At 41.2% G+C, this 20,222-nt stretch overlaps 1 protein-coding gene across 9 annotated transcripts in view; it reads left to right on the top strand.

The window, feature by feature from the left end:
- Positions 1-20,222, top strand: part of MECOM (MDS1 and EVI1 complex locus) — a 500,218-nt gene that overhangs the window by 464,695 nt on the left and 15,301 nt on the right. For 6 of the 9 annotated variants that reach the window (XM_075003784.1, XM_075003783.1, XM_075003790.1 and 3 more), the window contains 3 exons: positions 2,918-2,944; positions 14,509-14,675; positions 16,710-16,787. In XM_075003784.1, coding sequence (XP_074859885.1) covers positions 2,918-2,944; positions 14,509-14,675; positions 16,710-16,787 — 272 coding nt within the window. The remainder of the gene's footprint in view (positions 1-2,917; positions 2,945-14,508; positions 14,676-16,709; positions 16,788-20,222) is intronic. The other 3 variants (XM_075003786.1, XM_075003785.1, XM_075003791.1) reach the window with 1 other exon arrangement.

Raw genomic sequence — 20,222 nt, 5'->3', positions numbered from 1 at the left:
AGGTGCCCAGGGTTTGGACTGGATGTGCTTTTATATAGTGGAGCATAAATCTAAATAAATAACACATCAGAAAGATAGATGGAGGTGGGACTCCAAAGGCATACAATATAGACAGGATTTCAAGAGAGGATGAGCTAGGTATTTAGAGTGAAATCTTGGCCTATTGAGGTCAGTGAGGTTTCTCTTGTTAACTTAAATGGGGTCAGGATTTCACCCTTAGTCCACATCTACACTAGCCCCCTCCTTTCGGAAGAGGCATGATAATGAGAGGGTTGGGAAGATGCTAATGAGGTCTGTCATGAATACACAGCACCTCATTAGCATAATGACAGCTGTATGCAATTCAAAAGCGCCGCTTTCTAATTGTGTGCTGCCCATGTAGACAGGGGCCTTTTGAAAGGACCCCCTAGACTTAGAAAGCCTCTTCTTCCTAAAACCAAATAGGAAGAAGGGGCTTTGAAGTCTGGGGGGTCCTTTCAAAAGGACCCCATCTACACAGGCGGCGTGTGATTCGAAAGCAGTTTTTGAATCGCGTACGGCCATCATTATGTTAATGAGGCACTGCATATTCATGGTAGTGCCTCATTACCCTCTTCCCAACTGACTCCTAACTATGGCTTTCCAAAAGGAATGGGCTAGTGTAGACATAGCCTTAGTGTTTTCTTAATAGAGAACTTGCAAAATTCTCTGCTGGTATAAATGAGGGAAACTTTGAAGTCAATGGAGCCACACCCATTTACATCAGCAGATAACTCATCCTGGGATTCCCAAATGTTGTAATTATATTGAGGTAATCATGCTTCTCCTTTGTCTGGTGAGAGGAGGAGCAAAATCCCCAGAAAACCCATGAAAAACTGAGAGGAAGTGCATAGTGCTGACAGGCAAACATATTACAGTATCTCTTCCCTCCATATAACCTCCTCTTGCCCTTCTCTGGCTGCAGTGTGGGAGGTCAACTCTGCATGGTGAGGGGAGGAGTTGTCATTTAGAACAACATAAATCATGCCTGAGCTAGGCAAGTATTTCCCATCACACAGCCTCTATTTAAAATGGTCTGCTTGTGTATGATTTTTATATTGATACAGTATATTTTTCTTTATTTTTACACCTTGTCTCCCCCCTTCTCTGTCCCCTTTCTTGTCCAGCTTCTTCATATTCTGAGGTTTTCTGAAGTAAATTGTAAATTCTTTTGGGGGCAGGGCCTGTGTCTTTGTTAATATCCCTACAGCACTATAAACAGGTAGGGCAGGCACTTGGTAAAATGCTGAGTAAGAGTAGCTTTGCCCGATTTCATAGAGCGTGTGGGAAGGCAGCTGGGGAAGAGACACATCAATGACAGCTTGACAAGGTAGGTTGCCTTGCTCTGAAAGAAACAAAGAGAAGTTCCCTCTACATTTTGGCCTAGTGCAGGGGTCTGCAACCCGCGGCTCTGGAGCCACATATGGCTCTTTAAGGACTCCTTTGTGGCTCCCAAAGCTATCATTTCAAAGTGAAAAAAAAAAAACCCCTCCTGATTATTTTTGATATTTTGGTGAACATCTGAAAGCCCAACAATGAATAACGCATATCTAAATAGCAAACTATATGTGATCTTGAAGCATTGGGTAACTCCCCCTTTAATATGTGCAGTGATTTGTGGGATATGTGTGTGTTCTTAAAATAAAGGTTACAAAAAGTATGGTTTGACCTTATTTATTAAAGATCATCCCACATGCATCGAGGCTCTAGAATTATGAAATTTTTACTAAGTTTGAAAAAAAAATGGCTGTTCTCACTCTTCGGGCTGCCAACCCTGACTTAGTGTAAGAATGCCATCTTTTGCCCTTTTGCCTAAGTAAGACTCGTTATTCAGCTATATAAAGTATTACCCTGCCTAGAAAGTGTCCTCTAGTACTATATATCAAGGATGATCTATAATGACGCTATCATTTTTTAAATGGTGTTCCTGGGTCATATCAATTGATGATATATTAATTTGTATTCATTTCTTTAGCTGAACTCAGTTACAGAGTGCTCGTTCAAAATACAGCAAGATAAATGATGCACATTCATAGCAACTCACACATTATCATACAGGCTCTGATTGTGCAAAAGAACCAGTACATGGGAACAGCTGGTCTTCATTTTTACCATTTATTTAGGTGCTAGGAATGGCTGCTTAACCTGTAAGAGATGGCTTGACATGAAGTCTTGAGTGTAATGTGAACTTTTAAAAATAGCAAAATAAAAATGCTATTGCAAATCTGCTCATAACATAAAGGGCTACATCAATGCTTTTACCAACTTCAGTGGAACCAGTCACTATATCCTAAAGTAGAATTTGGCCCAATATTTAGCACCAGAGATGGAAATGAGCAGATTAACTTTTTTGTGGGTATAACTTCAATCCCCACATTTTTAATGCAATTGCAGCTTCCACCCTGGATTTTCACTTTGTAATGATCACGTAAAATTATCTCTGTAAAAATATTTGTGAAATAAATTCAAATATTTCAGTTTTTCTACAAATTCTTATTTTTATGGCTACATTTATTGCCTGGAGGTTTTTATTTTATTAAGCAAGAGGTTCATTTTTAAATAGATGAGAGCTGTGTGATAGGTTTCTAAAACAGACTTTTAACCTCAGGTGAGGGAAAGAGAGAGAGCGAGAGCGAGAGCTCCTATAGTTGTTACACAGTCTCCACTAGAAAAAGTAAATTCCCTTCAAACCCAAGGCCCTAAATCTGTACAAGACTAGGTCAGTTGGTCATATTTTGCAATAAATTGACACTTCACAGATTGCATTTCAGGTAAAGTGTGCCCAAAAGCAAACAGTCCACACACTGTGAAACCTTAGCTAACTTCACAATAGATTGATTTGCAGTAAGGGTTCCAATGCAGGAATAATGTGTTGTTTTTGTTTCAATTTTGCTCCCAGTTCCAATTGCCTGATCAAAGAACTTGGGTAAGTTATATGCTTATTTTTGATTTAAACATTGCAAAATAAATTGTATAAGAGAAGAATAATATGACTGCTGCATAGTTATGGAGTATGCCACACACTTTCCTACTGAATGTCAGCTGGATAGTATCTTGTTATATCACGTTAGACCTCTTCCTATGTAATCCTGAAATCTATTCTTATTGAAGGCAATAGGAGTTTTGTCTAGGTAAGGACTTCACCATATGACACTTTGGTTCTATTTTAGTGAGGTTACAACAAGCTTTTTCCCTCGAGAGATGTGCTGAAAGTTTAGGCCTCAATTTTTACCTCCATTACAGGTATTATAATCTGAGGATCAAAGTCCTCTGCTTTATGTGCTCAGTTCATCTCTTACATCAATAACCATTAATTTGGGGCCTTTGGGTCCAATTCTTCTTTCAGCTATGCACATATTTCCGCTCTACTCTGCGCTGGTTAGGCCTCAGCTGGAGTATTGTGTCCATTTCTGTGCACCACAGTTCAAGAAAGATGTGGAGAAATTAGAGAGGGTCCAGAAAAGAGCAACAAGAATGATTAAAGGTCTTGAGAATGTGACCTATGAAGAAAGGCTGAAAGAATTGGGCTTGTTTAGTTTGGAAAAGAGAAGATTGAGGGGTGACATAATAGCGGTTTTCAGATATCTAAAAGGCTGTCATAAGGAGGAGGGAGAAAACTTGTTCTTTTTGGCCTCTGAGGATAGAACAAGAGGCAATGGACTTAAACTGAAGCAAGGGAGGTTTAGGTTGGACATTAGGAAAAAGTTCCTAACTGTCAGGGTGGCCAAACAGTGGAATAAATTGCCAAGGGAGGTTGTGGAATCTGCATCGCTGGAGATATTTAAGAACAGGTTAGATAGATGTCTATCAGGGATGGTTTAGACAGTACTTGGTCCTGCCATGAGGGCAGGGGGCTGGACTCGATGGCCTCTCGAGGTCCCTTCCAGTCCTAGTATTCTATGATTCTATATATATCTCCCATTGGTGAGAGCAGGAACATCAGTGGGATAGAACTGAGAGTAACTGGTTTATGGGTTAGAATAGGAAAATCAGAATTAGGAGACCAAAGTTCTGTTCTGTTCATTCACGGTAACTTCAGATAGTGTTGCAATGCCAAGGCCAGAATTTCATCAAATGTAGCCTGAGATCCATGCCTACTTTCAGGCACAGAACTACTTTAGTAGTACTTAAAAAGGGGGAGTGGGAGATTTGCACGTGCAAATGTATATTTAGATGTCCAAATGGTCATTTACAAGCTGAGATACCAAAACTGAGCATACATGAATTTTTCTGGACTTTAGTCTTACTTTCTGTAAACCTGGCTTTTAGTCCCTCCATTTCTCATCTTCATGAATTCCTCCCAGGTAAGGTGCTAACTAAAGGTCTGATCCCATTCCAAACAAGGGCTGGTGTCAATCAGCATTTGATCAGGCTGTACGTATAAAGTATTAGTGACAGAAATGAGCTGACAATGATGTGCTCAATGTACAGAATTTATGTCTTCTGCATAGGGCCAACAAGTGGCTTGTGCGTGGCTTATACCCTTGTTTTGGACTGAAACGCTGGTTTCAGAGATTCAGTGGGACTAGGGAGACTTGGGTATTGTGTACCAGTCCCTGTAGATCGGGATGAGTTTCACCCAGGATAATTGGCATGGAAAAACAATTTAAGTGGAAGATGCTAAATGTTTCCACTTTGAAATATTGTATCTGCCACAAGCAATAAATAGGTGTACAAGCAAAACAGACAATGCAGCTTTGCAATCATCATAGATGACCCCTGACATTTTTTTCCTTATTGAAGTGAATTCAAAATTGTGTCATCTAAAGGTTTTGGGAGGATTAAGCTATTCATGTGATGTATTCTGGATCTAGTATGCTTTTAAATAACAGCATTGTGGTAGTTATGCAACAAAAAAAAATTAAGAACATTGTTCTTTCTCTTCCACCTACTCTCTTTGCTGTTGGCTTGGTCCCTAAATTTATGTCATCCCACTTTACTTTTTTTTCCCTGGCCATGATGAGGGTAGAACAGCTGCAATACAATTATATATTGAACGCATACCGTTAAACTGGCTGTGGGAAGATGCTGATTCTTAGATGGCTTTGTCTTCAATTGAAAGGGGTTGAGTGTATTACTTGAACCCATATAACCCACATTCACAGCATCCCTGCTCATCTATTTTAAGTTTTCTTAAGCTTAGTTTTCATTCTGTGGCAATTAATCTACAGTCCAGATCAATTGGAAACACTCTGGTTTGAATGGATCATAGTTTAGTCAATCTACACACTTTATAATCCACCCCTAAAATTGGCACTCTGTCCCTACTTGTCACTAATGTTTAGAAGCAGGGTGGTATAATGACACCTTCAAGTCATCATTTGAAATAACATTATGAAGCATTGTGATAAATAATTAAAATAGTTGTCTAAATAAATAATAAATGCATTTTGTGATGAATTAGCTGTGCTTTTTCATTTACAGTATACATTATAGGCCAAGATCTTTTCTATTACACCAGTTTAAGTTCCAGACCAGCTACAGCAGCGTCACTGGAAATACCAGATATATACTGGTATACTTGACATGAGATTTTGGCTTTTGATTGATACTTCAGAAAATTCAGTCATTCACTTTCTTGGTCATGAGCAAGAATGTGATGTGGTGAATTTCTGTTGCCCAAATCCATGGGATTGTAGTAAGATAAACTGACCACAAGTCATGCTTTTTAAAGAAACCATCATGATCTGGGGTAGGGATGTAGAACTGCTTAACTTTAATAATCAGTATTTTGATATTTCTTTAAATAATACAAATAAAAATAGAAAACAAACATTTGTACAATTCTTTCCCATGAGTTATGGCCATAAAGTCAGTTGTTTTTATGACACTAGCACTAAGGAGTCTAATTTGTTAAGCATTAGGTCATGCATTTCATTGACATTCATTTCTAGAGCATTTCATACCATCAGATTATCTTTTGAAACATTTTTAAACAAACCCTCCTTTAAGTGTGTCACTGATTTCTGCTGCTGCAAATAAATTTTAGGACAAATGTCTGAGATCCTTGCTGATGATATCTAGCCTGCTAAAATGTTTATAAATATTTGTTTTATCCATTTATGGTCATATCTGCCTTTTTGGGTCAGTGCTAGGGAATTGTGACTGCATATTGGTTTGCGTCAGTATGCATTTAATAGTCTCTTAGGGACCAGGAGGGAGGTGGGGGTAAAGTTACTTCCTTTTCCAGACATCTGGACTCAGATAGAATCAACAGCTCTCATACATGTAAATCAAAACTTACAGGGCTATATAAAAAACTGCCATTCACTGATTTCAAATTAGGAACAGAAATTATCTGTTCATAAGGCATTAACTTCATGAAAATACATCATGCAAACTTCTTACACTCTTATCTTCTCAGTGAAGTTGCTCTGTAGATGTATAAATGACACTAAATTTACATGAAGAGTCCAATTGTGTCCTTCCTCTCCCTGGAACTGTACCACCATGCAGTGACCAATGCAGTAGCCAGTGTTCCCTCCATGAAAGGGATGCTCTCCCTCTTACCCTGAACTGGCAAGCTGCCTCAAAAAAGGTGGAAGGTCTGGCACCAACTTCTAGCTGGGTCTATACTGCAAAGTTCTGTCTACAGAAGTCACTGTCGACAAAGTTTTGCCAACAGAAGCTCTGTCTACAGAACATGTCCACACCTAATAGGGGCTCCCCCTCTTGACACCCTCTGTTGACACAGTGACCAGACTACCCAGTCTTCTGTTGACAGAACGGACAACCAGACGATCTGCAAGCAGGGCTGCCAGGTGAACTGGAAGCCCTCTCTCTTGATGGAGGGGCCCCTGGAGTATCTACACTATTTTTCTGTCTATAGAATCTATCTACAAAGACGCTATGCCTCAAGCTTTCAAGACATAGCTCTGCCTGGAAAAAAAAAAAAAAAAAAAGGTTGTGTTCTGTTGACAGATTCTAGACAGAATGCATTTGTAGTGTGGACGCTCCCTAGTTTTGTTGACAAAACTTTGTAGTGTACACACAGCTTCTGTGCTTTATACTGGCCAGTGAACATGGCTGAGACCTGATCCAGAGCCTATCAGAAAGATGCTTATTGGCTTCACTGAGCTTCGTATGGGGGGAAGCATATTGTATTGCCCAGAGACATAGTGCAATAGGCCGGCTCTCCTCTGTGTTCCTGGGTTGTGCTTCCTTGAGAGGCAGTTCCTCCCAGAGATCACCTTGAAGAGCTGTGGGTCCTCCATGCCTATGTTTACACTAGAGAGTTTTGTTGACAAAACTGGCATTTTCTCCACAGAACCCATGGAGTGCCCACATTCCTAAGGCCATTCTATCTATGGTAAATTGACAGAACATGGCACTTCTGTTGACAGCATTCTGCTGCTCCCCCCATTAGGCAGAACACCTCCGTTGACAGAAGGCTGATCTGGACATTCGAGGTGGGGGGGGCCTCTGTTGCCAGACAGGGCTTCTAGAACACCGGGCAGCCCTGTCTGCTGTGCTTCTGGTTGGCCGTTTTGTCCAGAAAAGGGCTGGGCAGTCTTCCTGCTCTCTGTTGACAGAGCGGATTGCTCTTTCAATCAGCATTGCACTCTGGCCACAATCTGTCACCAGAAGTTTTTTGGAACTTCATTTGACAGATCGCTCTAGTGTAGACATAGCCCCTGTCTCCAAGATATGGCTTGGTGGCATAATCGGGGATGTGTTTAGGATTTCTGGGGTCCTACACAGTGTTGTTATACTGGTGCCCTTATGCCCAACAGTGGTCTGGGGGTGCAGGGATGATGAGTTTTTAGAGATGTGATTTTATAATCTTCAACAACACACTAATGAAAATTTTAAAGCCAATTTCAAATTAACATCATACATTCAGAAATTAACAGTATATACCTGGGGTTGGCACACACCTGTTATGGCATCATTACTACTTGAATGGCTCTTTCACAGTGTAGTGCTAAGAGCTCGGAAAGGCTTTTTCACTTTTAAGTTAACTAAATCCTCTCTGGAGGAAGCAGTGCTACAAAACAGGGATAGGAGAAGGTGGGTGGGTGGACATTAAGACCCAGTGGTGCCTCAAATTTTCAGGTGTCCTATGCAACTGGGTATTCTGTGTATAGGTGAGAAAGGCCCTGGACATAACTAAATATTCACTTGAAAGGCAAGATCAGAATTTGTCACGTTGATCTTCAGAAACCCATTCGATTTATAATATGATGCATTGCCTGGATAGCCTTGTGATAAAAAATCGTATTAGCTTTAAGTTCTGGAAGAAGAGCATCTTGGTGCAGGAAGGCACTTTGGATTTGAGACCACAGGTTAGAGGAAGTGCATCCTTATTCTCTAACTATCCACCTAACCTCCCAGAGTGGATGCTTGTCACATTGCTAAGAAACCCTGCTGGCAGTTCAGTGTTTCACTGATCATCATAGCCTCGCCATTGTTACAGTTGAGATTTATTTTAAACTTTTAGCCATGAGTGCCCCCCGAAAATAATTTCCACTTCAGATTTTTGCAGGAGCAGCTAGAGACCAGTGATGAGTTGCAGGCATCTGAAGTTATTCAGACAAGCTTTTTTTTTTGGAGTTACAGGGCTTCAGGAGCTAAACTGGACTAGCGTAGGTTCCTGGGGATCTACAGTGGAGCCTGGGAAGGCCTGCGGACTCTAGAAGATCTATAGGGAAGCACAGCTGGGGAGTGGCACTAGGACTTAAGGCATCTCGGGGACCAGCTGAAATGCAGCAGAGAGCTAATTCATGGCAGTCAGCTGGGGAACTAAGGACCAATACTAATGCAAGATTGTGTTCTCTTTCCCTGCTGGATTCCCAGCACTGTCAAGCTTTCATGTGTTTAACTTTGTTTTAAATCTAACATCATCTCTGAATTTCCTGGTGGCTGCTACTGTGATAAGTACTCCATTCCTGTAAGGTTTTCAGAGCTTACGTTGCCAATATAGCCGCTAATCCTCAAATCAGCCTTAACAGAGCATTTTTAGAGGGTGGGAAGGGAGGAGGATCTCCTCTGCTGAGGCAAAGTGATACCATAGCCAGAGATGATAAAAGGAAAGATTCACTGATAGCTTTTATGTTGCTTCAGTGGTTCTTGGTGCTGAGTGGAGGGAATACAAATGGACAAAAAGTATACAAGCAAAAGGAAGGAAGAGAGCTTAACAGTTTATCCTTCCCTAACTTTTATCCCTCATTTATTTCAAAGCTGGATGCTTGCAAAGCCAAGGAAGGCTGCTCCTTTTAAGACAGACATTATTTTCCTTATTACCTTTAAAACAGTGCCAGTGTTTGGACACCGGAAGCTATATCCTCCACTGATGTAAACTGGTATAACTGTATTAGCCTGAGTGGCACTATACTGATTTATACCAGTTGACCCCAAAACTTTAATATTTCCTCCTCTCGATAGTGTTTCTTTAAGAATATAAATCATGTATATGTATATCTTTAAAAAGATAACTACTTTTTAAACTAATTCTCAAGGCAGGGCACGTCTCTAAAAAGTTATCATTCCTTTTAAGTAATCAGGAGTGCTTATAGCTTCCCTGAATAAGAAGCTAAGGACGTGAATCTGACCTCACACTGGCATAGCCCCATTGACATAAGTGGATATACTCCTAATTTACATCACTGCCAGAGCAGAATCAGGCCCTGAAACTGCAAGTAAAATAATGACAATAAACATGATTACATAATTTGAAATGTAAATAGAAAAATAGCTTATGTAATACATCACTGTAGGGGTCCATGTACATAAAAATATTGATTTGTTTAAAAATCATTTAAACCCCTATGTAATGAAACTGACCTGAGTATTATATATACATCAATAAAACATTTATTATTGTCCTCAATGCACTTATTATTCTTCATCATAAATGTGTACTATCGTAACCCATACACTGTGTTGTCATTGCTAATCAGCCTGAAGGCCAAAGGTCATTCTTCATTCAAGCCATCTATTCTCTTCAGTAGTGAAAAATCAGAATGTGTATTTGCCAGGAAGAATTAGCAGGAATTAAAATCAGTAGAAATACAATCATAAATACTTTCAGAATCAAGTTGGATTAAAGAAGAATATGCAGTGATATAAAAATAAATGTATGGTGATGTGGACCTGTATGGGTTGATAATGACATTGCTCTGCTGGGACAGAATTACCTCCTATCCCAGCAGCAGGATCATTGCATATCTCAGCCCTGTGATCAGTACATGTCAAAATCTTTCATATTGACAAATGTGCTGTCCACTTGCATCTGTGGAGAATGTTTTAGCAGCTGAGTGATTATGAATCAAACCCCAGAGCTTACAGCCCCTACTGCCTCCCAATGCTTTCGCATTTGTTGTCTGACAAGTAAATGTATCTTGACTTCCCTATGTGATTTTTTTTTTTGCACCATGTTTGATGAAAGACATTTGGCAAATTGGCAGTGGTGCCCTGTACATTGCAATTTGTAGTGTACATTAGGAGGCTGAGCATGAAATGAGAGGGCAGGCTGCAAGGCACAAGGAAAAAACAAAACCAAAGCCAAAACCCAGAGCTAACCAGAACATTGATAGTCATTTCAAGCAATAAGCATATGCTTTTTATAACAAAAACATCAAAAACAAACCACTTTTTTTCATAAACTTCAGAGGAGCGTTCCACAAAAAACAGTCTGTCTCTTTAATATTTTTTTATTAATCCCATATCATATTAATGGCTGTGTCTACACTAGCCAAAAACTTCAAAATGGCCATGCAAATGGCCACTTTGAAGTTTACTAATGAAGCGCTGAAATACACATTCAGCACCTCATTAGCTTGCGGGCGACCGCGGCACTTCGAAATTGATGTGGCTTGCCGCCTGGCTCATCCAGACGGGGCTCCTTTTCGAAAGGACCCCGGCTACTTCGAAGTCCCTTTATTCCTATGAGCAGATAGGAATAAGGGACTTCAAAGTAGCCGGGGTCCTTTAGAAAAGGAGCCCCGTCTGGACGAGCTGCGTGGCGGCAAGCTGCGTCAATTTCAAAGTGCCGCAGCAGCCCGCATGCTAATGAAGCGCTGAATATGTATTTCAGCGCTTCATTAGTAAACTTCGAAGTGGCCATTTGCATGGCCATTTCGAAGTTTTTGGCTAGTGTAGACATAGCCATTATGAAAAATAGTCTTCTTCATATTGTGAGTCAGATTCTACCCTTCCTTCCACCGGTGTAACTCAGAATTCTGTCCTCACAAGTCAGCGCAGTTACCTGAATCTGCATGAGAGGCAAATCAGATCCCTGTATTATCCTTCTGCATCCCTTACTCATCCTGAGTAGGACCAGTTAGTTTCACAGAATTACTCATGGAGTAAGATACTATTCAACATTGGATGAGGCAAACTTTGGCTCTTACACTCCAGTAGCGTAAGTCCATTGGCTTCAGTAGAAATGTTCTTGATTTATGTCACGGCAAGAGAGAGGTGAAATAGGCTACGTTTACACAGGCAATGAATGATAAAACTTTTGCTGTTCAGGAGCATTAAAAAAGGTGAAAATCCTGGAAGACAAAAGTTTTGCCATGACAAGTGCTGATGCAAAGAGTGTGTTGTTGGTAGAAGTACTCTTTCTTGCTGACAAAGGTAACCTGGTGGTGGTTTGTTGGTGATGGAATGATTTTTTCAGCCAAAGAGTCAACAAATAGCACCCATACCACCCAACACTTAGCAACACAGCTATAGGCATGTCACTAAACACTTCATAATGTACATATAACCTAAGTCTCAACAGCTTTCTCCTTCTTTGTAAAATGTGTTGGCTTTTTGCTGTAGGTTTGTACACTGTCCATTTTCTCAGAAGACCTATAGGCAATGTCTACACTGGAGAGTTTTGTTGACAAAACTGCCCTTTTGTCGACAAAATTCGAGGTGTGTCCGCACTAAAAACGTATTCTGTCAACAATAAATCAACAGAACATGGCAGTTTTGTTGACAGCCTTCTGCCTGTCCCTCATGAGGCAGAATTCCTTTCTCAACAAAAAAGACATGGATGCTCTGGGGGGCCCTCTGTCAACAGACAGGGCTTCCGGTCACCAGGTAGCCCTGTTTGCTGTGCTTCCAGTCAGCCATTCTCTTGTGAGAGTGGCGGGGCAGTCTGCCTGCTCTGTCAACGGAACAGATCACTTTTTCCATTCACTTTGCAGCCTGGCCATAATAGATGTTTGGTTGGAAGATATCTTCTGACAGTGACTTCTGTCAACAGATGGCTGAAGTGTAGACAAAGATATAGTGTTGTGCCTTTTATAATCTTGCATTGCCACACGGTTTTCTTTTAGCAAGAATGAGGTGAGGGAATTCTTATTTTCAAATGCTGCAGTGTTCTACAGTAACTCTGCAGTGCTACCACAGTTTTCAAATATGACACATTATGGCTTCATCTACACTAGGCCCAAACTTCGAAATGGCCACGCAAATGGCCATTTCAAAGTTTACTAATGAAGCGCAGAAATGCATATTCAGCGCTTCATTAGCATGCGGGCGGCTGCGGCACTTCGAAATTGACGTGCCTCGCCGCCGCGCGGCTCGTCCCAACGGGGCTCCTTTTCGAAAGGACCCTGCCTACTTCAAAGTCCCCTTATTCCTATGAGCTGATGGGAATAAGGGGACTTCGAAGTAGCCGGGGTCCTTTCGAAAAGAAGCCCTGTCGGGACGAGCCGCGCGGTGGCGAGGCGCGTCAATTTCGAAGTGCCGCGGCCGCCCACATGCTAATGAAGCGGTGAATATGCATTTCAGCGCTTTATTAGTAAACTTTTTGAAATGGCCATTTGCGTGGCCATTTTGAAGTTTGGGGCTAGTGTAGACACGGCCTATGGGGGACAATTTTGACATGTCAAATCTGAGATGTCTTCCAGGGGCCTGAAAAGTACTGAGTGTACACACACTGAAAATCAGGTTCCTTTAAGGTGTCTAACATTGGGCACCAGAGTCTGAGGTAGCCACAGATCATTTCTGAAAGAGCTGGCCATAGGGAAGGCAGTAAAACCAGCCATTATATGAGATGAGAACTTTAAGAAAGAAATCCCAAAACAATGGAGGGAAAAAGGAGAAAAAAGTAAAGGTTAATATGAGATCAGAGTATGCATCAGTTCTTGTTCAACTGGAACTGATACTTCAGGCTTGTAAACACCTGTCGCCTAATGAGACCAATTCTGCTCTCCTTTAGGTTGGAATGAAGCCAATATAATTCCACTTAATTCTGGGTTCATACCACATAATGCAAATCTGAATGTGACGCGCTGTCTTCAGGGGCATAGTGTGTACACAGGATCAGAATTATATCTTAAAATTATAGGTGCTAACTTAAAAAGAGTCGTTCTGCTACCAGCTACAGGTACTTTCCAGTAAGACCCAGAGTCTCCATTTCATAATTTTTAGAAGACACATATTTTCTTGTGGTACGTCCCTGTTAAACCAGATCTTGTCCGATTCAAATTAGCCTCTGTCTACACTAATTTAGAAAGCTGAACTAAGGTATGCAGCTCTAGCTACAATATCCATGTAGCTGGAGTCAACATACCTTAGGTCAAATTACTGTGGGGCCTACACTGTGGGGAAGTGATCAGAGGAACACTTTTCTCATGTTATGTAGAGTAACAGAGTTGACTGGAGAGTGATCTGCAGTTGATTTGGAGGGTCTTCACTAGACCCTCTAAATTGACTGCGGGTGGATCAAACTCAGTGTGTCAGTCCCTGCTGCAGTGTAGATGTAGCATCAATGGCAAAATTCCAGTTGATTTCAGTGGGAACAGGAATCCTTGCCACAAGACAACCCCAGATTTTTTTATTAATTTTATTTAATCAAGTCTGAATGTAGGATCTCCCAAATACAAAGTTCTCAAGTAATACTATAGGGATAAGAATATTAAAATAAAGTAGCAGAAAAAAGTAGGAATGGCAATGTGAAAAGAATTTGAATGTAAATATTTTATAAGCCTTCACACCAGTTAGTTTAGATTTCATATAGAAATAGTTATTAGCATGTACAGAGATTAGGAAATATAGTCTGCTAGAAGAGGAGCAGGAATTGACAGGTACTGTACAGCATCATCACTTCTGCCAAATTACCTAGTGTCAGCAAAATTTAAATTAATAATAATAGATGAAGATATACCTATCACATAGAGCTGGAAGGGACCTTCAGAGGTCATTGAGTCCTGTCCCTTGTATTCATGGCAGGACCTGTCAGCATGTCTGACAGATTTTTTTTTAACCTATATGCCCCACATCCCTAAATGATCTTCTCAAGGATTGAGCTCACAACCCTGAATTTAAGCAGCCTGGGGCTCAAACCACTAAGCTATCCCTCCCCTTGCAATTATGTGTGTTATTCATATGGTGATAACATAGTTTTCCAACACTTTGGCCTGGTGTGAAAACCTCAAATAGCTTTCTGTTCACAGTCATTTTTGAATGGATTTCTTTGTTCTCAAGATTATCTGTACAGAAAAAGCACTTTCACTGTAATATGTTTCCTTTTTTTTTCTTTTCCTCTTGCAGATGTCCGCTATAGAAAACATGGCTGAAAAACTAGAGAGTTTTAGTGCCCTGAAACCAGAAGCTAGTGAACTCATACAATCTGTCCCTTCCATGTTCAACTTCCGAGCTCCACCAAGTGCCCTCCCAGAAAACCTCTTGAGAAAGGGCAAGGAACGTTATACCTGCAGGTAATTGTGGAGCTAATCATGTCAGGGTGTCCCAACGTCATCTCTCTGCTTTCAAAAGATGTTGCTATTTACTTTAGAAATTACTCCTGATTAGATGATTAATAAAGATTAAGGAAGGTCTGTGGTATTTCAAAGTCCTCTTTATTCAGTCAAACATAGAAAGAGTGTTTTGTTTTTTGTAATTATATGAGGAATTTGTCTTCAATCACTCGAGTTTGATAAACGAGGCCAAAAAAATTACATAAACAAGCTTGTTCCCAAATTGCCTCATCACCTCCATGTTAATCAAGGCACTTTCACTATTAATTTTTCTGATCACAAGCTACAGAGCTGGTTTTTGAGACTATCTGCCTCTAATGCCAGACGAGATCTTTTGCAAAATATATGAATTATAAGGACATATGTTTAGAAGCTGAACAAAAACTGTAACTTCATAGGCATTGCAAGTATGTCTGAATGAATTAAGTGTTTTGTCAATGTGAGAAGGGTAAGGGATTCTTGAAATAATAAACTGTATGTTAAAAATATAAGGCCTAATCCCAAAAGCTTCTCAATGCTTTCTTTATGCATAGCACCCAAACTCACATTACCTTCAGAGGAGCTGAGAGCGCTTACAACTTTGCAAGATTAGACTGAAGCTCCTTAATGTAACTCTTCTAATCATGCTGTTTCTGGGAATGCTACCTGGGAACACTGAGGGGGGGTTTATTGTTGTTATAGTTCTCTGTGAAATATTAGGGAAACAGGAATGATTTTTAAGATTGCCTTATTGAAGTCTCTATATCATCTCCAGAATGCAAGGGCATTTGACACTGGCATGTCAGTTTAGCTGATCTTTTTGAAACCATGTCTCCTTCTACCAAGACAAGTTGTTATAGAAACATACCTTGATGGATGAGGTCTTTGAATCTTGTCTGATTTGATCCTATTTGGTGCACAAATGATGTCACATTTGCTGCCACATAGAATAAGTTGAAAGAATTGCAATCTGCCTACTTCCAACCCAAATCCCAAGCCTAGAAGATGAGCTTTTCATGCTTCCAAAAGGTGGATGTGACAGATATGGAATTAATAAGCGTAGAATTTTGGAAGGTAATTAAAACTAATGCCTGTTTTGAATAAATTGCTTGTTTGTGTTGAAGGAAATTCAACAAGTGCCAGCAATTCAGGCTTCATTCATGGGTTATTTTGTGTTTGTCTGATGCCTTTGTTGAATTTTTTAAAAGCCTAAGAAATCCCAGTAGAGAAAACCCTCAATTTTATGGACTCCAATTTAGCAGACTTCGGGAACAATGGATGTCCCCCTATTGTTCCCAAACTCTGCTGGAGTCCATAAAATGACCCCACCCCCAAAGAAAGTTAAAGGACTTGCCACTGGTGCAGCCTGGAGGAGCTGCCACCTCCTCTGGCAGAGCCGCCATGCGTATGTGGGATCTCCAGCAGTGACTCTTGCAGGCTGTGTGATGGCCCCTCCAACTGCATGCAGCGAAATGGCTCTGGCCACGTGGTGGGGCACCTTCAGCCACATGTGACGAGGCAGCTCCAGCCGCACTCATCAAGGCAGCTCCATCCATGCGGCCAGGCACCTCCATCTGTGAGGCAGCTTCAGCCACCCTGGCAGGCACCTCCAGCCGTGTGTGGCGAAGTGGCTCTAGCTGCATGGCGGGTGGTGCCAGTTGTGTGCGGCAGGGTGACTCTGGCCACACGGGGGAGTGCCTCCAGCTGCACTGTCGGGTACCTTCAGCAATGTGGCAGGGTCCAGCAGCTCCTCTGGTGAGTGGCAGGATTTTTTTGAGGTGGGGGAAGACTGGGGCTGGGGGAGCCTGGCAGGGGTGGATGAGTAGGTAAATCACGTATAACAGACTTTTGGTAATAGCGGACAACCATCCCCCCCATTTGTCCATTATATTGGGGGCTTACTGCACTGCATACGAGTGATTAAATTAGGGCTGTGCATCTGGTGCATTAAGCTGTTCGCAGTGAAATAAAGTCAGCTGTGATGGTTTTGTGATACACACCCTTTTCTAATCACAGATACTGTGGCAAGATTTTCCCAAGATCGGCTAACTTAACACGTCACCTGAGGACGCACACTGGAGAGCAGCCTTACAGGTATAATAAAACCATACTTGTGTTTGTGGTCAGGAGCATGGTCTAGCGTTTCTAGTAGAGGAATGGGAGCTCAATATTGTGTTTTGTGCCCTGTTCTGACACTGACTTATTACAAGCTCATTGAAATCAATGGGAGTCTTTCCATTGACTTCAATAGATTTTGGATCAGGCCTTCAGTTCCTTTGGGGAGGACACTTTGGATATGTCTACGCTGAGATTGAAACCCCATGGCACTGCGGCACAGGGTCTGGGTCAGCTGACTTGGGCTGGTGGGGCTTGGGCAATTGGGCTATAAAATTGCAGTGCAGGCCTTCAGGCTATGAGACCTCTGAGCCCATGAGTCAGTGGCATAGCCTCCACTGCAGTTTTATAGCTCTGTAACCTGAGCCAGGCAAGCCCATGTCAGCTGATGCAGTCTCCAAAACTCAGCACTATGGGAAAGGTATATATACCCACAGGGAGAGATTTTCAAAGCTGCCTGTTAATTAATTTATTTAACTAATGTAATTATTCCTTTTAATTTCAATGGGAGTTGCATGTCAAGGTGACTTGAAAATCTCAGCCCTAACCTGCACTGTGCCTGGGTTTCCCATTTTGAAAAAATAGGGGCAGTAGTATATGCCTTCTTCACAAAGTGCCTATGTGTGTAAAGGCACTGTTGATTTTAAGGTTCTGTGAGGAAATAGTCTAATAAACAACTACCCTGGCTTCCAACTGTGTTGGGGTGGGGGTGCTTTTTGGTGAGATTCTCATTTTGGTAGATATTACAAGCAGGGTGTGTGGCAGGGACCTAAAGCCACGAAGAGTTTGAAAGTGCTTTGTCAATGTGCTAGATCTTTTTCCTGACTGCAGAGATCTTCCATTTGCTGTAATGCACAGAAATAGGCTGTCCTATATGATTTCTTATCCAGTGGAGAAGCTGGCTGTTGTGACTACAGAACACACAAGTATTCAATCCAGTTTGTGCCCTGCCTTCGGCAATGCTTGGTGCTTTAGTGGAAGACAAAAGCCCTTTAAATGCTTGTGACCCAACTTGAGGATAGGGAGGAATGCCACTTGACCCCAGTGACATTATTTTGATCCTTACCATTTGTACTGTTGTTCCTGTTAAACTTTCCATAAATGTTTCATTCTTCCTAAAGAATCAAGATTACATCAAACAACAATTCTACACAGTGAAAAAATAAAAAGCCAGTGAAAAACCATGTGATAATTCCCACTTATAGCCTATTAAAAGTTGTACATGTGTAGGATGGAGGATGGCTTTGGGGGAAGTTATTGCTGCAATGATATGTGTGTGTGTGTGTGTGTGTGTGTGTATATATATATATATAATTGCAGCAATAACTTATATATATGCATATATGCCTTTTATTTCAAAGCACTGTTCAAACTATGGTCAAAATCTCCCCTACATCCCTTTGTATGAATATGGCCCAAATGTAGAACTGAATGGGAAGGGACAAGCAGTAGACAATCCATGAAAAGGGGCTGCACAAGGGCTTGAGGGTGACAAGCCATATTTTTAGGCAACTAAGGAGCACATAGTGAAATATGCATAGTCTAGGGAGGGGTCAGCAACCGCTCCCCTCAAGGCACAGGTACCAAGTGTGATATACTATCCGTTTTGTATCAGCACGTGAGGCAAGGGCTCAGCTCCACCCTTTCTCCCCCATACACCCAGAAGCTGCTCAAAGCCATGCCACCTGTGGATTAGCAAAAGACCAGTTGACACTACCAACCACCACCTAAAGAGTAAAGCTCTGCGTCTTAATTTATTTATTAATGAAGCTGTTGTAAGTAGGACTATAAGTGACTTCTGAAAGTATCACTGGCACTTGGACTGTACATAGAGGTCAAAAGGTCAAATTTAGTCACTCTGGCTTGGAAAGGCTGCTGACCCGTGGTCTAGAGGATGATCAGCAAGCCACTTTCTACTGGACAAGCGTGTGTCCCACTTAGAGACTGCAGGAATCTCTGACCACTTCAGGAACATGTGACCGCTATTGCAATGAAGAGCGGAATCACTTTGATGAGTAAACACCTTAAAGTACAACTTACAAGGGCTACATATAGAATTTAAAACTTAAAGCAAGTTTTTAAAACAACAAACATCATCCTGGTCTAGTAAACACCAAAAACCTCCCATGTAGCATCTCGATTATGAGTAAAAAGATTCCTGTGTCCATATGCAAATGTTGTAATTGCTTTGTGATCTTGCAGAACAAAGAGTGCTATATTAAATGTAAGATCATATGCTTATTTCAGAATTTATCCATAATCAATGCATTTCAAAGATCTTCTTCTCTATGAATCTTATCTGGATAGGTGCTACCTTTCCCCGTGACTTCAGTGGCTGTGTCTATACTAGAGAGTTTTGTCGACTAAAATCGTGGAGGGTCTACACACAAAATGCATCTTGTTGACAGTCTGTCGACAAAAGTCAGCACTTCCTCCAACAGCATTCTGCCTCTCCGTGATGAGGAGTAACACCTTTGTTGACAATTTCTGTTGACAAAAAAGCCATGTAGATGCTCCAGGGGCCCCTCTGTCAACAGATGGGGCTTCCAGTTCACCAGGCAGCCCTGTTTACTGAGATTCCAGTTGGCTGTTCTGTCAAGAGAATAGCTGGGCAAGTCTGGCTAATCTCTGTCAACAGAGTGGATTGCTCTTTCAATCTGCTTTTGTGTTTGGATGTGATCTGTCAACAGAAGTTTTGCCAGGAGATCTCTGCCAACAGTAACTTCTGTCAACAAATCACTGTGGTGTAGCTGCAGCCAATGGGTCTTACAAAAACCAAGCATCTCAGGGTCAGGCCTTTAGAAGGTGTAGCTATTCAGATATGTAGCAGGTGGGATTTTTTAACACACTGAATATTGATCTAACTCTGTTCTGATTGATGTCTGTAGTAATAAAATCCCACCCACTGTGCGTGACTGACATATCAGAATAGGTATTTCAAAAATGTATAAGCCATTGATGTGTACAAGTCCCATTGACTTTCAATGGAAGTCTTATTGCTAATCACTTGGAAACATCTGTAAATCCCCACGTAAAAGCACAGAAGTATTTTTATAGTGTTTATACTTAATTCAGGTGCTTCTTAGATTATGGGATTGAAAAAAAAAACAGATTCAAAGAGGTTGGTGTATTTCTGAACTATGTACAGTTATCAGAAACGTATTTGGCTTTACTCCCTTTCTGACAAGCATGTGTAGCTGCTGTTAATATCCAGGATAGTTACACACATGTAGAAATGAGAATTGAAGCATTACCTTATTGAAAAATAAGTATTCATTGAAAATCAGTTGGAAGGAAGCCAAGATAAATCAAACACAAATTTGTGCACATAGGACCTGTAAAGAGCAGACAAAACTCATGTTTTGATTATTTTTTTCCTGGCTTTTTTTTTGGGTGGGGGAATGGGATTTGCAC

The sequence above is a fragment of the Carettochelys insculpta genome, chromosome 10, assembly GCF_033958435.1.
Source record: "Carettochelys insculpta isolate YL-2023 chromosome 10, ASM3395843v1, whole genome shotgun sequence".
Lineage (NCBI taxonomy): Eukaryota > Metazoa > Chordata > Testudines > Carettochelyidae > Carettochelys > Carettochelys insculpta.
The sequence above is the reverse complement of the archived record's forward strand: the minus strand, read 5'-3'. Positions and strand labels throughout refer to the sequence as shown.